The sequence below is a fragment of the Capsicum annuum genome, chromosome 11 (genome assembly GCF_002878395.1).
Source record: "Capsicum annuum cultivar UCD-10X-F1 chromosome 11, UCD10Xv1.1, whole genome shotgun sequence".
Taxonomy (NCBI): Eukaryota; Viridiplantae; Streptophyta; class Magnoliopsida; order Solanales; family Solanaceae; genus Capsicum; species Capsicum annuum.
The window spans coordinates 234551170-234567024 of NC_061121.1; the positions used below are offsets into that span (position 1 = coordinate 234551170).

General features: G+C 34.5%; 1 protein-coding gene across 1 annotated transcript; it reads right to left on the reverse strand.

Moving 5' to 3' along the window:
- Positions 1-868: 868 nt before the first annotated feature.
- On the reverse strand, positions 869-8936 carry LOC107847740 (protein EMBRYONIC FLOWER 1). Its single transcript, XM_016692193.2, has 7 exons — positions 8575-8936; positions 7200-7389; positions 6088-6464; positions 5868-5978; positions 4369-5762; positions 1890-2874; positions 869-1744 (listed from the first exon to the last, which is right to left on the reverse strand). Exons 2-7 carry the CDS (start codon positions 7364-7366, stop codon positions 1263-1265), a joined length of 3516 nt encoding a protein of 1171 aa, XP_016547679.2. The 5' UTR covers positions 7367-7389; positions 8575-8936; the 3' UTR covers positions 869-1262.
- Between the last annotated feature and the right edge of the window lie 6919 nt (positions 8937-15855).

The window sequence follows — 15855 nt, forward strand, 5'->3', positions numbered from 1 at the left end:
ACAAAAGGTGCCATGATAGCACAAAAGGGTGATAAAAATACGCGAAAATTGAGTTCAAGAGAGTAATAGAATACCCATGAAGTTAGAATATATCGTAACAAATTTGATCATAGTTCAGGAGAGAACCAGATGCTTTACTCTTTTTTCAACTGATTTAATTACCAGGAAATATCTTCAAGAGTATATTTTCCACTTAAGAATGTTTTAAGTAAAAATATTCAAGAGTAAGTAAGATGTTACTCCCTTCATTTCAATATATGGAGGAGTTTGATGAGCATGGTATTTAAGAAAAGAAAATAATTTGAAATTTGTGGCCTTAAACATGCCATTGGACTCGAGTGGCTATAAAAGTCCGAGGGCTAAATTCTTTCAAAATGCAAATTTGCGAAATTGAATAATATCATATAAAATGTATTTGCTTTTGAAGTTTCTTGTTAGTGGTGTTTCGGTGTTGTATATGATTTTGAATAAATAGTTTCTTGTTTCCTTTATTATCTAGCACCGTGTTATTCTATTTTATTGTATGTTTTTATATTTTTTTATTTGTTTGTTATACTAGTATCTCTCATGAGCCGACGGAACCAGTCTCTCTACTTCATATGAGGAAATGGTGGTATCTATCATGAGCCGAAGGTCTATTGGAAACAGCCTCTCTACTTCATCTAAGGAAATGGTGGTATCTACCACGAGCCGAGGGTCTATCGAAAACAACCTCTACTTCATCTGAGAAAGTGGTATGGACTGCGTACACACCCACTCTGTAGGAATACATTGGATATGCTGTTGTCGTCAACTATATCTCAATTTCAAACAAGTTGGAATCGACTATATATATATATATATATATAAGGAAATGAACAAATAATAATTGAGGACAAAAGCTAATTTTATATCACATTGTCTTAGTTCAACATGCTTGAAACATACTGAAGATGCACATAACAAGCTTATTCTTTTTTTACAACAACAAAAAGCACAAACAACTACACACAAGTTATGGAATCAGGTCTCAACTTTGTGTCTAGAGTATAACATTTTCATACATTTCTTATTATCATAGACTAATTTTCCCTCAGAAAACTCTAACTGGTATAGTAAATGAGTTCATATGCGGCGAAACCAAAACCAGCATTAACCGCGTCCCATGTATCTCCGGAACCATACAACAACAAGCTGATATAACCAAAGTATAAGTTAGGAGGTATGCTTTCAGCTGAACTGAGTCTCCACAGCTACAATCACAGACGATTCACGGCCGGCCTTCACAGCGCACGGCCTAATGGTGGTAGTCTCCCGGCTCTTTCCTTTGGAATTCTAGGTTGCTTTCGCTTGTTCAAGTCGACATTGTGAGATCTCTCCTTTGATGACTTCTTCCAGATTCTTGGATCCTTGATGGTCCTGGTGAAGGGGTTCCCTTCTTCTGGTACGCTAAATTCAGCAGGGTTTCGATTGACGCTGCAGAGACAACTCTCGCAATTGTTTTTGACAGGTAGAGCTCTAGCAGTGCCGAGGCCTTCCAAGCCAAAGAGTTTTGAAGTATTACGATCCTGCTGTGGAAGCACCCGAGAATTTGATGTGCCTTGGTTTCTTTTTTCCCCGGCGGCCTTCTCAGGAAAAGAATCTTGAGTCTTGCTCAGCAGGCCACTTGAAGACACAAACCTCTCCAATTTGCTTCCACCACATCGCGAAGGCCCATAAGACTTTCTTGATTTCTCCTGTCCTCGAGACTTGAAAGATATTTGATCTATAAACTCAGCTTATTAGAGTTTGTTTCATTCGCCCACGGAATAACAGATTGACCAATTTAAGTACAGGAAGTGAATAAAGATATTCTAGAAAGTTGACGCTTAAAAGAAAAAGAGAACAAAAAGATTATTTTGAGCGCTAACCTGCATAATAACCACCAGGGTGTACCCCAGGAGACTCCTTCAACTGATGATGTGATAAATACGACCCATTGAGAATACTCTGCTTTCCATCCATTTGGAACCTCGGGTGATAGCTGCAGGGTGCAAAAGGTTTCTCCAGGAGTTTGTTGGCATCAATATTGAAAGGAGGACTTGATGGCATCCTTCGGTCCATAAGGCTGAGTAACTGCATAGCAGGGATTGTCTCATTACAATAAGGATCTAAAGACCCCATACCTTTCACGTTCAAACCCGCATTGCTTGATTTAGGAAAACGAAGATGATGCTCATTCTGCATTCTCACATCACCACTCTTTATGTCACTGATAGTCCTCCCTTTCTGAAGTGAGGCAGATGCCTGTCCATGAATCATTTTATCATTTGGCTGAATGATGGATTTCTGCGGCACTCCAAGTCCCAATGGCATGTTCTGCACAGTTGGAAACCATACAGGTTTTGCTTCTTCACCACGCTGCAAACCAGGTCTGATGTGCACGGAAGCAGAACCTTGCCCTCCACTGGGAAATTTCTGTTGAGTTTGTGGAAAAGCACCAAAGAGTTTGGTTGGTGGTCCTTCCGCCTGGGATAATCCGAGGTGATTCCTCTTAGCATGAGAGATTTGGAGAGAACTTCCTCTGCTTGTTCCAACATCAGTATTCATATTTGCCTGAGCTGGACGGAAACTAGTTACACCAGGACGTGACCACGTCACTGCTTCACTCTGATGTATTTCAGTATATGGCCTTGCAAAACCATCAGTCCTTTCCATCATGCATTTAGGTCTGGTCTCAGTAAGACCTCTCTCGTACTGGTTCTTAGCCATTAGCTCCACAATTTCCATTGGTATATCATCTGACAACCCTCGTTCTAAAACCTTCTCAGAGTGTTGATATCTGTGATGCTTAATCACACCAGAATGTTCTAGAAATTCATTAAGATTTTCTTTGTTATGCTGGTGAGGCGTTTCCTGCAAAGGGAAAGCTCCATGAATTCACTGAATACAAGCAGTTACCTTAAAACTTGCGCTAGTATTTTGCATGTACTAACTGTAAAACATTCATGAAACATCTCAAAAGAACAAGTGACACAACCACTGATTGAAATGCTCAAAGCACCTTTAGAGAAGTATTAAGCATCGGACACAATAACGAGCAAACTCATACTCGAAATAATAAGCATAACCACACCAGTAAATGTAATGATTTTGTCTCTTAACCTCCAGACTGGATATTCAGCTAGTCGCTTCAGTAGCTTCTTTTGTTTTAAGAACATAAAAGAAATGAAAAGAAAAAACGGATGTGGCTGTCTAAAGTCAATTTCATTTCTTACCTTTTTGATAGTGTAGCGATTTACACTCAACTTCTCACATGAAAATGTTCTATCATCGAATTGGCAGTCCTCTAAGATATATCAAAGAAGTTTTCGAAGCAGAAAACAGATCTATCTTATCCTGCTGCCTTTTTCAAAAGTCTGTCAACATTACTCAATTCCAATTGTCAGATCAACACAATCAATCTGAACTGTAAGTATAGTTCTCTTTCTGAAAACTAAGAGACTAAGGACGGTATTGTTTTTTCTTGGTGGGTGGGTGGGGGTGGGGCGTAGGGGGGGGGGGGGCTGCTAAGGATGGACATTGTCATTCTACAATATGGATTTCAAATCTATTCAATATATGAGTGCTTATTTATTAACAACATTTTAGCTTTTCCATCATATAAATCTGAAGAAAAGTGTGCTTGCAAGCTTGCTCGCTGTCTACTAAATGAGCCTTCACTGCACGCCCGGCCCCTATCTTTAATCTTAAGTAAAGTGAAGTCAAATCAATGAAGTGAACAGCCCAACCTCTTTGTTTGAAGCTTTGTTTCCCCTAATTCCGAAACACAACAATAGACTTGCCACTATAGTCTAGGAAAAAGCTTCTCTTTGATAAGCAGTTATAGGGAGTTATAGGGGAGTTCAGAAAGGATCTGATTGTAGATAGAGACTTCAACCTGTGCGGGGGTAGGGGTGGATGTAGCCAAGTAGATCAAGGCAATGGATTGTGAATCCACCACGCGCGGGTTCAATCCCGGTTGTTCGCCCATCAATAAATGGACCGTTTGTCTCGGAGAGACAAGACAAACCTAGAAAGCATTTTTTCTGCAAGTCATCTCGAGGCTTTCAAGTATATGAAAGTTAAATGTTTCTATGATGTGATTTTGAAGGCAATTTCAAATATCTCTGCAGGTCCTCACGCGTAGAGTGAAACTACAATTGCGAACTACAAAGGGTTTCAACTTTACTTTATAGCCTGACCATCAAAAGAAAAGAAATGTTTCTAAATCAACTCCACTTAAAATGCATTTTTAGCTATTTTACATAGATCCTTAGACCTCAGAGGAAATAACGGAGAGGAAGGGAGGAAACTAAATCATCGCAAGCAAAAGAGGGCTCAAAGTAAAACGGAGAAATAAACCAGTACCATTAGCTCAGGAACTTGAAGGTTCCCCTTCTGAAGTAGAATTGGAGAGTTTTGGATCTCCTGCCACATTGGTGCTGTCTGCGGAGCTCCCTGGTTGAGGTCACAAATCACTCCTTTCTTTGTAGGTTGACCTGATTCAGGCACATTTGATTGTCTGAGAAGAGTATTATCTTTCCTTCGAGGATCAGTACCCTTATTGCCATTCTGCAGAATGAAAGGCGAGTTTGTCATATTTTTGCTTTGGATGATATCATTCTCAGCATGTTTGTCAGAATCTCTGAAGCTGTTCAAAGAAAGGTCTAGCGTTACATCATCAGATAATTCATGCACTGGTTGAACGGGATTATTCCTCCTGGTTGAACTTTCCCCTGCGAAATTATTGTCTGGAAGCATAAGAGTTGAGGGAACACGCCCAACTTCAGGAAAATTACTACTTCTCCAAAACAAATCAGAGTCTCTATCTGTTCCTACCAATGACTGACAACTACTTAAATGTGGCCCAAATTTCCCACCCATGGAAGAATATTGCACTGAATGAACGAGGCCATTAACAGCACCATATCCCTTTGAGCCACCATTTTGCATGGTTGTATCCTGCGGGGGCATTTCAGGGGAATATCCATCAACAGGTTGAAGCTGCTTATTTTTCTTTTTATTTATTCCATTTCTATGCTTGATTCCCAGACTTCTGTTACCGCCCAGTATACCTTCTTCATCAGATCCCTTCTCATCTGAACGTGAATCAGCAGTTACAATTGCCATGGGACTCCTCTCAACTCCTCCATTAGATGACCTGACCCTTTTAGCAATGTTGTATTGTATGCCCATCCCCGACAGATTGGTTTCAACTTCTTGTGTCATCTTCCTCTTCTTCTGAAAGTATTTCTTATCCTTAGACGTACCAACTGGTTCTAGCTCACGAGGCGCCACGGTCGGAATGCTCGATGAATTACGAACCGCTTTGGCATGGCTAGTCTCCAAATCGGCTGGTTCACGCAATATATCAGTCAACAGACGCACCTTTCGAATTTTCCGACGTGGTAGATCATTTGGAATATCATTGTGTGAATCACACTGTCTATTTTTAGCCAAAGTTGTGTCACTTCCTGAAGATGTTCCGTTGTAGTCTCTCAACTCAATGGAAGGTAACCTACTCAGTTTCGTTTTACTGGTTTCAAGAGCTTTATCATTGATATCCGGTATATCAGATTGCTTAAAAGCTGTTGAGGCAGTCCTCTGACCATCCTTTGGAGAATTCATTGCTGGCTCTGCACCAATATCAACACTTACATCATCAGCACGTATGTAGAGATTTCCATGGGAAACAATTTTACCCCCTGACAGAGTTGAGTCAGAGATTGCAACTTGTGTGCTGTTGTTTGACAGATTAGCAGCTGTTTTGGAAACCAAAGAGTTCTGGTTAGTTTAAAACAAAACACAGCGTGTAAATTGAAGATTATAGGATATTGATACGGCAAAAGAAATTGCAACTGAATTACCTGGGCTCGTTCCATCTATTTCTTGGCCTGAGCAATGTTTAGATATTGCTACCTCAACAGTTGGACATCTGATCTCCTCATCTCTAACATTTCCTGAACCAGTTCTGTTGCCTGAAAAGTAATGTCGATTATCAACACGTAGGCAGAAATTATTATCATTCAAAATGAATAGAAATACCCAAAATATCTAACATAGTACATGAATTAGACAAGAAAATACCAGCTGTGACAGCTTTGTCTTCAACCACAGTGCCCCTTCCTTTGTAAGGCTTAAATAAGAGGTCAAAGCCACTGGTATTGGCGGAATCATCGATAATAGCTTTGTTTCTGTCGCCCTTTTTTGCAACTGACTCATGCTTCATCTCTGATAATGCATTTGTTGTGGCATCGTCAGTAGAAGCCACGTTTGCACGGATCTCAGTCTCTTCTGCTGCACTTTCTGTGCCAATCTCGTCAATGCAATTTTTGCATCGCCACCACCTAAATTTAGGAGCATCCAGAGGAGGAAGTTCTTCCTCAGAAATACTGTGGTCACTGGCTGATGGAAAAGGTGAACATACTTTCCGGTCTTTTATCCTCATGTCAGCAACGTATCCACTGTGTGCAGCATAAGAAATGGGTCAAGCATATATCAAATCAAAAGAGATCAAACACGTCTTACTATAAGCCATGGAGAATATAATGTTTGATTATAAGGACTTGGCAGCACAAATAGACTTAAAAACATCCGAATTTATAGCTTGGTTTTTACTCGGTCCTCACAAGACTTAAGACTGTGACTAATGGTAAAATTTTCGAACGGAAACATAAATTTATCTGGAGAGAAACTTCTGCCAGAGATAACCATGAAGCAAAAGTTTAACATAGGCAACAATTATAGTGACGTGCCATGATTCATCCAACTAAAAGTCTGAACATAGTAAAGTCAGCTCTACATGATTATTGCTAAACTTCCACAGTGCTCCCCTATATATGATACAACATATGAGTATGCAATTATCAACCATGGATTATTATTGCTGTGGCGTTTTTGAGCTTTCAGTTACTCTTCTATGCAAAAGGAAAAAGGAGATCACTTGTATGAATCCTGAGAATAGCGCATTCATGTTCTCGTTTATTGAACCAATATCTTCTATCAGATGCATAATATATTTGTCTATCCAATACTGTACGGGAGCATCCATAAGGTGACCATCAATAACCAACAACCAGTCTCAAGACAAAAGAATCAGCTTCTAAACCAAGTGAACTGAATATAGCATAAAGAAAAGGAGTACATATAACAGCAACAGAAAATCGGGTAAGCAACATTAATAGAGATTGGAGACTCACCGTAGAGAAAAATGTTGGCAGTTTCCTTCCTCTTTCATCAGCCTAGGAATATTAAGCTCAATAGATATTGAATCAATTTGTATAAGCCCGCCCAATGATTTAGCCACAGGAGTGTCAGTATCACTTCTACGAGTATTTTCTTCCACTGCTATGATACTTTTCTCCATGTAAAAGGAGAACAACTAAATGTCTACATAATCAGAATTCAGATCAGAAACTCACATAAAAAGGAAGCATTGCAAACAGCGCTACATTATTCAGAAAAAGACACTAATCAGGTAGATATAATATGCTTTGCAGTTTGGATTTAGCACTTGCATTATTACTGAAACATATATGTGTCCTTATGTGTATGTATACATCAAAAAAGTAGGAACATTATCATCACATTATGTTTACGGTACCAGAAAATAACAAGATTATCAAAATGAGTAACGTATATACACACCGACCAACAATGTCATACCACCACGTCACCTTAAAGATAACTACACGAAACAACTCACAGAATAAGTGGGACATATTAGTAACCTGAAAAGATAAGAAAAGTTACCTACTACGGCAGATTAAAATTCAGTGTAAGAATTCTTTAAATGTTTACAACAACATACCCGGCCAGAGTAGAGTGTACACAAAACTTACCCTCTTACCTTGCAGAGGTAGAGAGAGACTGTTTCCGAAAGACTCTATACCCTAGCCTCAATGACATCAAAGATTTAATCTTTTCCCATCAGCTATTTCATATCAACACGCTTACAGTAACAGACAAATACCTAAGCTAACACAAACAGTACACCACCATTAACCACATAATAAAGTTAAAATCAGTTACAACCACTCTATGGTTTTGCTAAAATGCTGATCAACTCATTCACAAGTCCCAACACACAAACTTTAATCCAAAAGCTTTTATCTATAGTTCCAAAATTCACATGAAATCACACACTAATTAGGGTTTTTGAAAATTGAAAATGCCGTCAGCTCATTCCCAACTCAATAAACTTCATCAAAAAACCAATAAAGACAAAATCTTCATCAATAAATCCCCAAATCACTTAAAATTAATCACAAAATCTGACAAATCAAAATTAGGGTTTTGTCGATACCTAAGCAGCATAAACCTCAAACAAATCGAACCCCACAACCTTAATCACAGTAAAAATCATTAATTAAGGTAGCAAAAGGAAAAAAGAGAAAAACCAACAAGTACACAAAAACAAAAAAGAAAAGTAAAAAAAACAAATCTTTAAGATTATACATCTGAACAAAGTGCTGACCAAAGAATCAGCTAAAAAATCGATTAAAATTCAAAACCCATCTAGCAAATCACCTCACATAAAAAACCCAAAATCTAAAAATCGAATAAAAATCTTACCTTGTTCCCAAATTCGATTGAGTTAAAAAACCCAGAATTTTAATTTCCACGGATGATTGAAAAAAGGGTATATTTGTAAAGAAGAAACAAAAGGGTGTCCAGATTTGCAAGAATCTTGAAGTGATTTTAAGTATAAAGTGATGAATTTGGAGAGTGAAAATGAGAGAGAAAACCCTTAGGTTTGGTTTGCTTTGAGATGAAAAACTTGTAGAGAGAGAGAGAGAGTTTAAGAAAGAGAGAGAAGAGTGAGAGTGAGGTTTTATGTATTTCACTTTTTTATCTATCTTCAATGAAACCTTTGTGAAGTTATTTATATCTATACATACACATAGAGTGTATCTAACTTTTTTTTAATTTTTGATTTTTTTTGCATGTGTACAGTGAGAGAGAACAAGTGGTAAAACCCTAGTCAAGCGCGTGTATCATACGTGCTGCTAGTGAGAATGGGATCGGCGGTGGATGTCTTTGTCGGAATACAGGTGGAGCGCACTTATGAGTGATGTGAGTGGTGCGTGATGACGCGATTATGTTCGGCGCGTGGTTGATGGAGATACCGAGGAAAGTAAGAAACCCTAAATATTTTTGTGGGGATAACCCTAATTTTTATTTTATTTTATTTTATTATTATTAATTTTAAATGAAGATAACAATAGTTGAATAGGAAAGAGAACAACTTATTGTAAACGTAAGGCACAAAATAGAACAGCCAAGATGTGGGACCCATATAAACTAGTGCAATTAAGAAAAAAAAATTGATTTCAAGTTTTTATGGGAATAGATTATTAAATTGATTATTTTTATAATGTATGTATATATTTAGTGAAAATGAAAATCTTAGGTTTGTTTTAGAATGTTTTTGCCGTGAAAGTTACTTTCATGCATGCAAGTGAAAGAGATCTATCGAGGCATAAAAAAAATTGAGTCGAATTCAATATTTAAATTAAATTTGATACATTTGACGGTTAAAGTTTTTAACTTTGTATCGAATAAGCAAATTAAAGGAAAATCTAAGATTATAAGACAATGGTCGATGGGTGTGTCGTTACTTTTTAAGATAAGATATAATGATTTATAAGATAACAACTTGATGAGCAAACGATAATTCATTATAATATCATAAAAAATATCATCATTTTACACGTTTTGATTGGCATTCTACGTGTAGAGCAAGTGGGATTCGATCTCGTCTCGTGACATAAAGATCAAATTAAAACTTGATCACTTCTCAAACAATGCATGTTGAGCAGGTTGGATTCGATCCCGTGACATCAAGATCGAGTTAAAACTCGGTCACTTCATAAACAATGCGCGTTGAGCAAGTTGGATTCGATCCCGTGATGACATCAAGATCGAGTTAAAACTCACTTCTCAAATAGTGCGTACGCAAGTTGGATTCGATCCCGTGATGTCAAGATTGAGTTAAAACTCACAGTCTCAAAATGTGCGCATTGAGCAAGTGAGATTCGATCCCGTAACATCAAGATCGAGTTAAAACTCGCCTCTCAAACAACGTGTATTAAGCAAGTGGGATTCGATCCCGTGACATCAAGATCGAGTTAAAACTTGCCTCTCAACTAATGCGTCACTCCACCTCTTTTGATCATGAACGCCTTTAGTATTTAAATAATGCTAGATATATTTAAATCTATACAAATAATAGTCAGATGATTACGAATTTAAGTGAGCAGTTGTTCACACTTAAATTTGCCACTGCCAATTACTTCAGTATTAGGGCATCTTTAAAGTATTTTGAATCAATATAGAAATATATCCTAATTCTTCTTGAAAAACAATGCAATTTGAATAAAATTTACGGGTTCAAATATAAGATATGTTGAAATTTTAATATATTTTTAAATTTAATACATATAATTTTTATTTCCACGTAGAAACTATTAGATTTGGATGAACTCGTTACCGCATGCCGCATGGCATGCATGTTGCCTAATCCGCCCATGTGAATCGAACAACTAAATACTAATTAATAGTCGTATTCATGTGGTAAAATACTCATGTCAATCTTTATTTTCTTAATGAGCGTATCAAGTCCATATGTGACAAATAAAAGTGAATGAAGAGATCGAGTACTATATAAAGATTTTTTTTATAATGGGCATATATTTTGTGTATGTATGAATAGTGTAAAGTTAGGGTGACTAGTAACAATTAACCGAACTTAGATTATATGTTAGCTTTTATCAAATATATGTATGTGGAAACTATAAATCATCCAAAATATTTTTAACGCATCGATATAATTAATATGGGCTGTAACCAAGAGCACAGCAAATTTTTACATAACGTCTTGTTTTGTAACCTTTTATAATATATTTTATTTGAATCGAGAATTTATCGAAAATAATCTCTATAACTTTATAAAATAAAAATACAAGTATGTACACTCGTTCTTCTCGCAACCCATTTATGGAATTACATCGCGCATGGTATATTATAGTTGTTAATTTGACTTGACCATATATTTTAATTTTCATCAATAAATAAAAACATGAATTGGGAACGGTCAGTTAGTGTTTTATTGGTAAATGGAATATTAATATTTGAACAGAAACGATCAGATGCATTTTATTGTTGGGAAAAAGTCCAAATTAAGTAAATGACCAGTTGTAATTCTTCCTAATTGTGCTCTCCACGAGAACTCAATAACTTTTGCTCAAATAATATATATATATTGTTGAAGTATGTGATCATCTCATCTAAAAGATTAAGCGGTTAGACAGAGCACACTTTTATTATTTAATTATATTCTCAACATGCCCCCTCACGTGCGGACCTGTTTTCTTTTTTCCTCATGGGCCAAGCACGTGAAAATTCTATTTTAGTAATGGGTGGCAGTGAGATTCGATCCCAGAACCTTTTCCATGCTCTGATACCATGTTGAAGTGTGTGATTATCTCATCTAAAAGCTTAAGTTGTTAGATAGAGCACACTTTTTTTCGCTTTTTGAGGTAGGTTTGGAGCAACATGGGAAAGTTCTTTACTATGACTTTCCACTTGGAGTTGCTCACCCTGTGTCATTTAAAGGGCGGAGTGATCGAAGAGAGTTGAAAGGACGTAAATATTAACTTCGTTATTTCCTATGATGAAATCAATGTTCCTTTACCTTAGCTAAGTTTCTAAATTAATAAAGTAAAAATAACATTTTTTTCACGAATATATATATATATTTGTCTTGGAGCATATTTCCGTTTCCATGAGGGAGCTTTCTTTCACTTTTTGAGGTTGGTTTGGATGAACATGGGAAAGTTCTTTACTATCTCTTTTCGCTTGGAGTTGCTCATCCCGTGTCACTTAAAGGGCGAAGTGGTCGAAGTGAGTCAAAAGTTGTAGACATTAACATCGTTATTTCCTATGATGAAATCAATATCCCTTTACATTAGCTCCGTTTTTAAATTAATAAAGTAAAAACAACATTTTTTTTTTTCACGAAAAAGAATTAGATTCTAAATTAAAGTACTATATTCATGAGTTCATTATTATAACTATCATAAGGCCTTATCAACATATGCTCTTAGTCTTTGACCTAGCTAGTTTTCGAATTATATATATATATATATATATGAAATGACATTTTCGTCTTGAAATATAATGGTTTTCTTTTAATGCAAAAGCCAAAAGATCATATAAAAACATTTAAATAAAATTTATTCGGTTGTTTAATTTGCAAAAATCGACCAAACATTATATTCTTGCCATCCCACTATGAACTATCATTAGTTACGTTATGCTTATTACCAACATTAATAATCAAATTACAAATTAATTATTATTACTTACAGAACCATATAAAAGGGTGGGACCCAATCACTAATTAATTATTATATACTTTTCATTTCCACGTAGGTACTACCACGAAAAGCCAATATTGATCATGCAGAAATTAAACTAATAATATTCTTTTAATATTTTGAAAACGTATTAGTATATATCAAATATATGTTGAACTTTTTCAAAAGGTGTCAAATTGTTATATTTTTACACTCAATATTGTTTTATAATCTTCTTAGGGTCGTTTGATTGGAAAATAAGTTATCCGGGAGTATTAATTTCAGGATTAGTTATTTTGGGATTAATTATTCCATCCTCAATGAGGGATAAGAAAAATATTACAATCTCGGGATAACTAATCCCGGGATGAGTTATCCCGCCATGCATTTTGTCCCAACCAAACATGGAATAAAGCTCTTCTTCTAAGTTAATCCCGAGATTAGTTGTCCTTAATTATTCCTCCTACCAAACGACCCCTTAATGGTATTAGAGCTAGTCCCCATATGGGCCCCGGGGAAACCGGATTGTTGCGGGCGGTGAAAATACTTGATCCATGAATGTGCACGCACCCAACCGAAAGTAAATAACGTTCAAATCCGGGCGTGAGGGGGTGGCCGGGTGGGGGAGGTTAACCACATCGGTCAATAAATGAAATCTCGAGCTAACAGCTAGCTTTTTGGGTGTGAGTAATAAAACTCAAAACCTAATTTAAACAATTTCTATATGGAATTAACGAAAAAGGAAACATATAGTGAACTATACTATCGAATCTTTATTATTTAAAAATTTTCCCTTAAATAAAGTTTCTTTAATGAGATATAATATCCAATAAGTACTTTGGTTAGAATTACTATTTTATTTTACTCTTATTAATTAGTTATATATAATTTCAAAACCATGAAGGTCAAATCGTGCACGATAGAAATAGCTATGTATTATATTATTATCAAAGGAACATACCAAATTAAATTAGATTGCACATGAACACAAACTAAAGTTGGTAAATTTTGAAAATAATAGGTAACTAAAAAATGTCCTTTTTTTTCAAGTTTCAACAATATAAGATTCTATCATTTTCATTTTCTACCTAATAAATAATAATTTCAATGTAAATTTACACTACTAACCAAACGTACTGTACCACTACTTACGTATGAGAATTTTTTTTTAATTTTATTTTGTTGCTTGATCTCAACAATGATAAAAGTCAGATAAATTAATGTCCATGTCAGAATTGTAAAGGACATGAAAGAAAATAGGACAGGCAAATAAATAAGGAAAAATTAAACTACATAAATAGCCAAACATCTTTATCATAATTATTAGATTCATCTAATACTTTAAAATAATTATTCAATCTATCACTAGTTTTTTTTTTTTTTTTTTCTAGATTTAGTTTCAGATACACTCCTCGCTCCTCACATTTTTCTCGCTCGCCTCTCTCCCTCTTTCCTTTGTCTTGAAGTAGAAGGAGCCTTTCGTAACGGTCACCGTATCCCCTCTCTCTGCCATTGGATGATTCCCCGGCTATCGTGTCGGTGATGATGATGATGGAACAGTGGTGTTGGATCCAGATATGAGTTTGTTGTATCGTGCATGAATCTATTAAGTGATGCGCATAGATACATGTATCTGAAGCACATACATGTATTTGTGTACTGATCTGTTATGTGTACATCTAAATTGAGAAGTATCTATACACGAATATATATATCTATACATAAATACAACCTTGTCAATACCAAATACATGTATTTTTTTATACTTGATATATGTATATACATTTTTAAATATATGTATCTATTTACTGATATTTGATACAATGAGTAAGTGTATTCGTGCATGTATCAAGTAAAATAAAATGAAAGAAGTAAAGGTTTAGAAAATAATTTTTTTACCTAAATAATGTCTTTTCAAGCATTATTACTTTAAACTAGTTTAGCCACACGTGCTACGTATGTGTAACTTTTGATTATTAAAATTAAATGATTTTATCTATTGAAAATATTTTTACTGAAGTGCAAAAAATTCGAATCACTTCCCAAATTAACTATACTAAATTTAAGTGGTGAAAGAAAGAAAAACAAACCACATCTTGATCAAGTTAAGTTAACAATAATATGAAAATCAAATTGAAATATCTAACTAAAAATAAAGCAAATTTGTAATTACGAATCAAAGAATTAAATGTATGGTAAATATGAAGAATCTACTAATCGAAAATTTGAAATAGATGCACAATACAACTGGAATTTTTATTTTTCTTTTCTTAAATATTAAAAAAATGAATTTTTAATGTCAAATTTTTATTCGGGAGTTTGTGTTTTTTTAAAAAAAGAAATTGTTATCTTTTCTAAACGGAATTTGTCTTTTTTTTTTTTTTAAAACGAACGTTGGTTACCTTTTCTAGTTGAACTTTGTTATCCACTTATTTAAGTTAGAAAAAAATTACATATTATAAACAAAATACTATATTAATTACATGATATGGTTAATGTTTTAAAAAATTACAATTCGTAGTCATTTGGTAGTTAAAAGTCAGTTTATTTTGTGGGCCCTATATACAAATATATTAAGATTTGTATATATCAATTTTTTCTCTCATATATTTATTTTTGGTAATTTTTTTTATATTCTCTCTCTATTCTATTGACTCAAAAAAAGGCAACAATGGAATATCAAAACACAAGATTTTTTATAATATCTTCTTCAACTATTTTTTCCTTAATTTTCTCTCAAAATCACTCTAATATCCTTGATTTTAAATTAAAGAAACGACAACATTGACAACATCATAATACATGATTATTCAAGAGATCTTCTTTAACCTTTTTCTCTTTATTTTTCTCTCAAAGTCACTCTAATATCACCAAATATAATCCTTGATTTTTCTGTGATAAATCGTTTTTGCGGATTTTTCACCACAGAAAATCAGTTTAGGATATTTATTGACATTAGATTTAATTTTTTAAAAATTTTATATATTATGTCATTTAGTCGTTAAATTTCTTCGTTGTTCATATATTTTACAAAAAAAATAGAAAAGGGGAAGCACTCCCCCGTTTTTATAATTTTTTTGTTTTTACGAATTTTTATTTTATAATATAATTTTTTATATATTATGTAAGTCACTCCCCCATTTTTTTTTTTTATGGATGATTTATCAAAAAAAAAAGAAAAGAATTTTGCATCTTCTAGTTAGGCGGAAAGAAAAAAATAATTTAAGGTATCTAAATCTAAAAGGGGGAGCAATGAAGTTGACAATGATTACGAGGTTTTTTTATATATATTCTCATGAAACAGAATTGTTGGTCAATATACATTTTTGTTTCAATATATGTAGATACGTGTACTTCTTTTTTTGTAGAATAATACATGCATATATATATAGAGTTAGAGTGTATGTATGTATATACAGTTTGTATTTTTTATATATGTATATACAATTTACATATATATATATATATATATATATATATATATATATATATATAT

What these genes read in the sequence shown, in the direction of transcription:
- LOC107847740 (XM_016692193.2), bottom strand. Translation starts at nt 7,366, where the DNA reads ATGGAGAAAAGTATCATAGCAGTGGAAGAAAATACTCGTAGAAGTGAT. An exon ending in TTCAAGTTCCTGAGCTAATG is followed by an intron (nt 2,875 to 4,368) that starts GTACTGGTTTAT and finishes TTCCCTTTGCAG; the next exon opens with GAAACGCCTCACCAGCATAA. An exon ending in CCCTGGTGGTTATTATGCAG is followed by an intron (nt 1,745 to 1,889) that starts GTTAGCGCTCAA and finishes CTGAGTTTATAG; the next exon opens with ATCAAATATCTTTCAAGTCT.